The 3,867-nt window shown below is 31.9% G+C and overlaps 1 protein-coding gene across 1 annotated transcript; it reads left to right on the forward strand.

The window, feature by feature from the left end:
• Positions 1-3,614, forward strand: LOC120074682 (homeobox-leucine zipper protein ATHB-22-like). The gene is made up of 3 exons (XM_039027894.2): positions 1-1,042; positions 1,991-2,298; positions 3,259-3,614. Exons 1-3 carry the CDS (start codon positions 907-909, stop codon positions 3,487-3,489), a joined length of 675 nt encoding a protein of 224 aa, XP_038883822.1. The 5' UTR covers positions 1-906; the 3' UTR covers positions 3,490-3,614.
• Positions 3,615-3,867: the final 253 nt, after the last annotated feature.

Raw genomic sequence — 3,867 nt, forward strand, 5'->3', positions numbered from 1 at the left:
GGGGAAAGTATGATAATATGATCAATCTCTTTCGCCATTTTTTGGAGCTTTCAGTCTGTCAACCTTAACCAATTCACATTATGTGTACTGCTCTGTTTACTGTAATGGTGTGTGTACTACTCTGTTTTAGTCTTCCCCCACCCGTTTCTATTTCTCTTTTGCTACGACTCAGATTCCGGAGCCCTCCTTTCTCAAAACCAAAACCACAACCACCACAACCATCATCATCGTCAAAAAGCAAAACCCAGATCCACACAATAACCCAAAAAAAAAAAAAAAGGATTCTCAAATACGCTTCTGCTCTGCTTCATGATCTGTTCTGAAAACCCATTAATACAGAAGGTGCGAGAGAGAGAGAGAGAGAGATTTGTAATTGTGGGCGAAGAGGGAAAATCCAAAGAGAGAGGAAGAAAAGGGGTAATTGTTTTGTTTCAAAGGTCTCTTTCGATATGGTCCCCATAATTCATCTTGCTTTCTTCTGCTTTCCTCTGTTTCTTCTGCCCCCTGCTTCAACTGACATTATATGCCTGTCTTCACTTTCTCACGCCTTCCCCCCTTTACTTAATTAATTTTTCCCTTTCTCCCTTCCTTTTTCTCTCTCATTATAAACTATAATAAACCTTTTCGTTTTCCCCAAAAAGTCAAGTATTCTTTAACACCTTCCTTCTTCTCTCTGTTTTTTTCTTTTTGGAAGGGCCGCAAGAAGACACAGAATAGAACACACTTTCGTCGTCTATTGTTATATCTTCCACGCCTAACTAATCTAATCTTTTAACCTTCGCCTTTCATATATATATATATATATATTAGTATTACTATCTTCTTCTTTGTGGTCCATTCGGCTTCCTCTTCCAGCTACTCAAAACAGAGAGAGCTCTGTGAAAAGAAAACACATTCCAAACAAATATGGAATGGAATAATGGGAAAAGTTTTAGTCCTAACTTTGTTTCTCCACTACTACCACAATCTTCTTCTTCTCCTTCCTCTGCATTGCTCTACAACTATAACTGCAACATCAACTACAATTTGGATCAGTTTCCTGGTAAACCCAACTCCTTTACCTCTCATTCCCACTCATTTATTAACCTTTTCACCATTTTCTTCCACTATTATTATTATTATCAAACAAAGATAATAAATATTCTATTTTGAGTTTATTTTGTCATGATTTAATATTATATATAAGAACAAACAAAAATTCTTGTGTTAAAATTATATTCGTTAGCCAACAATTTTGTAGTAAGCTTTCCACATTTCTTAAAAGCACGTTTTAGTTCTACTTCCTAGATAGATTAGGAAAAGAAAATCAAGTTTTTAAACCCATGTTTAATACCTTTTGGGTCTTGCAATTTTTCTAAGATAATTTTAGGGTTATTTTTAAATATAAAAAAATAATTAAAAAATTTACAAAACATAACAAAATTTTAGAACTATACACGAATAGATACAGTGTCTATTAGTCACATTATTAGACACTAATAGAAATCTATTAGTATCTATCAACGTCCATCATTCATAGTTTTCAAATTTTGCTATATTTTATAAATATTTTCAACAGTTTTACCATTTAAAATAATTTTCCATAATTTTCCTTAAGGTAAAACATTTGAACTATTAACCTAATTTTTAAAAAATAAAAGAAAATTTGTTTTTAGTTTTTTGTTAATTTTTGCAATTTCCTTACCCTAGTTTTCATTTTTTTTTCAATGTAACATTCAAATTCTTAACCGAACTCCAAATTCCCAAAAACAAGCTTTTGAAAACTATATATATACATATATGTCGAAAACATTGTTACAGTGGTAGATAACAAAAAAAAAAAAAAAAAACTCATAAGTCGAGGAAGAGTCGATAATTAACTCAAAGAACTAAGCAACAACACATATGCCAGTTTGAAGGATGGTCGATGGTTGATTTTTGAAAATTAAACAAATGATTATCAAATAAGACTTGATTGATATTGTTAACCTTCCGGTTCAATCAATTATAGAGATGACGAGGAAGAAAGCGGGGGTGGAATGGGAGCAAAGTATGGTTGGAGGAGTGGATCAGAAGAAGAAGAGATTGAATCAAGATCAGTTAGAGGCATTAGAAAGAAGCTTTCAAGAGGAAGTGAAGCTTGATCCTGATAGAAAAATGAAGCTATCAAAGGAACTTGGGCTCCAGCCAAGGCAAATAGCTGTGTGGTTTCAAAATAGAAGAGCTCGCTGGAAGACTAAGCAACTTGAGCATCTCTACGATACTCTCAAACAACAATTTGATACCATCTCTATGGAAAAACACAACCTTCAACAAGAGGTTTTCTCTATTCTTTCTCTCTTCATCATCTTTTATTTGGGGTACTCATACAAATATATTATTGTACCCTAACCTTTCACTTTCAACTTTATTGTTTTACAAATTTTAGATTACCTATCAATTACACAATACTTTCACATTTTTTTTTTTAATTTAGATTGTCACAAATAGAGTGAACATCATAGATAATTTAGGGCATGTTTTATTGGGAGTGATTCTTATAGAACGGTTAAAAATCAATTGTCATTTTTAAAATCATTATGAAACATGCTTATAATGATTCAAAACCAATTTTGATGAAATGAGAATTGTAGTTAAAAGTTTTGTAAAATTAAATATTAAATTAAATTTTAGTAGTTAAAGGTGTATTTTGGAGTGATTTTAAGCGTGACAAAAATGATTTTAACTATTTTCAAAATCATTCCCAAACATGAGTTTAATGACACCCTAATAAGGTGGTAAAGATAATTTAGGGTATGCTTGAAATAACTATTATAAATAAATAAAAAAAAAGGTTTTTCAGTGTTTAAAAAAGTCGTTTCAAATAATCTATGAGTTATATTGAGTTCAAATTGGCATTAATAAATCATTGTCACTAAACGAGCTTAATTAGGCTAACTTAGTGAAAGACAAGGTCAATCATGTTATACATTTTTTGACATAAAATCATGTAAAAGACACATCGTCCCATGAAGTCTTGGAAGTATTGCTTATATAAATAATGACGTAAAAGGCGTCTTGAAATTTTCAACATATTTAAAAGGAAACGTTATGACATATAGAAATATAGATAAGAATATGGATGGAGTAATACATTTAATTGAAAAATTAAATTGTGTGGGGGAGCATATTAATCTTATAAATGAAAGATTGGATTTACTTAAAAACTTGGTTTAAATTATTGAACAACGAGAAGTTTTCTCGTCAACTTAAGCTTTTAGATTAATTGTTGCCCATCAGGTGATGAAACTAAGAAGCATGCTAAAAGAACAAGCAACGACAAGGAATCAAGGGTCGATGGCTTACACGGACGTCTCCGGGGAAGAGACGATGGTGGAGTGCACGTCGGTGGAGGTTCTGAGCTGTAACAATTACATATACCATGTGGAGGATTTCAACCAAATATCAGCTTCAGCTCTTCCATTCTGGTGGGGTGCTGAGGCTGCTGATCACCTGCCTTCTTATCCTTAGGTTTCTCAAGAACCCTACTTAATAGTTTTTGCCTTACAACTTTGTATTAACTTTAATTTCTTACTCTGTAATGATCCAAAAAGACATTAATTTGGTGTTATATTGTGTGTTTAAACATTCTTGCAATTCATCATCCATATAACTTCAGTTCATATGCACACACACTTCCACTGCTCAATTACTGGATGTGTTCTTTTCCCTTTTCTTCGAAATATTTCATTGAGCAGCAAAAACTTTCGATTTCATGTTTCTATGCTCTATCTTTATATTCACAAACTTCTTAGATACAAAGTTAAAATATTTAATAACGAAAATATATTATTAGAAACTCTTAGATGCAAAAGAAGTCTTGCATTGACTAAAGAAGAAAAAGATTTA

The sequence above is a fragment of the Benincasa hispida genome, unplaced genomic scaffold, assembly GCF_027475165.1.
Source record: "Benincasa hispida cultivar pf3 unplaced genomic scaffold, pf3_genome.v1.1 HicScf716, whole genome shotgun sequence".
NCBI lineage: Eukaryota > Viridiplantae > Streptophyta > Magnoliopsida > Cucurbitales > Cucurbitaceae > Benincasa > Benincasa hispida.

Bases quoted from the DNA above. Each gene is read 5' to 3' on its own strand.
- LOC120074682 (XM_039027894.2), top strand. From the start codon at position 907: ATGGAATGGAATAATGGGAAAAGTTTTAGTCCTAACTTTGTTTCTCCA. The intron at 1,043-1,990 runs GTAAACCCAACT...AATCAATTATAG, and splicing joins CAATTTGGATCAGTTTCCTG to AGATGACGAGGAAGAAAGCG. The intron at 2,299-3,258 runs GTTTTCTCTATT...GTTGCCCATCAG, and splicing joins AACACAACCTTCAACAAGAG to GTGATGAAACTAAGAAGCAT.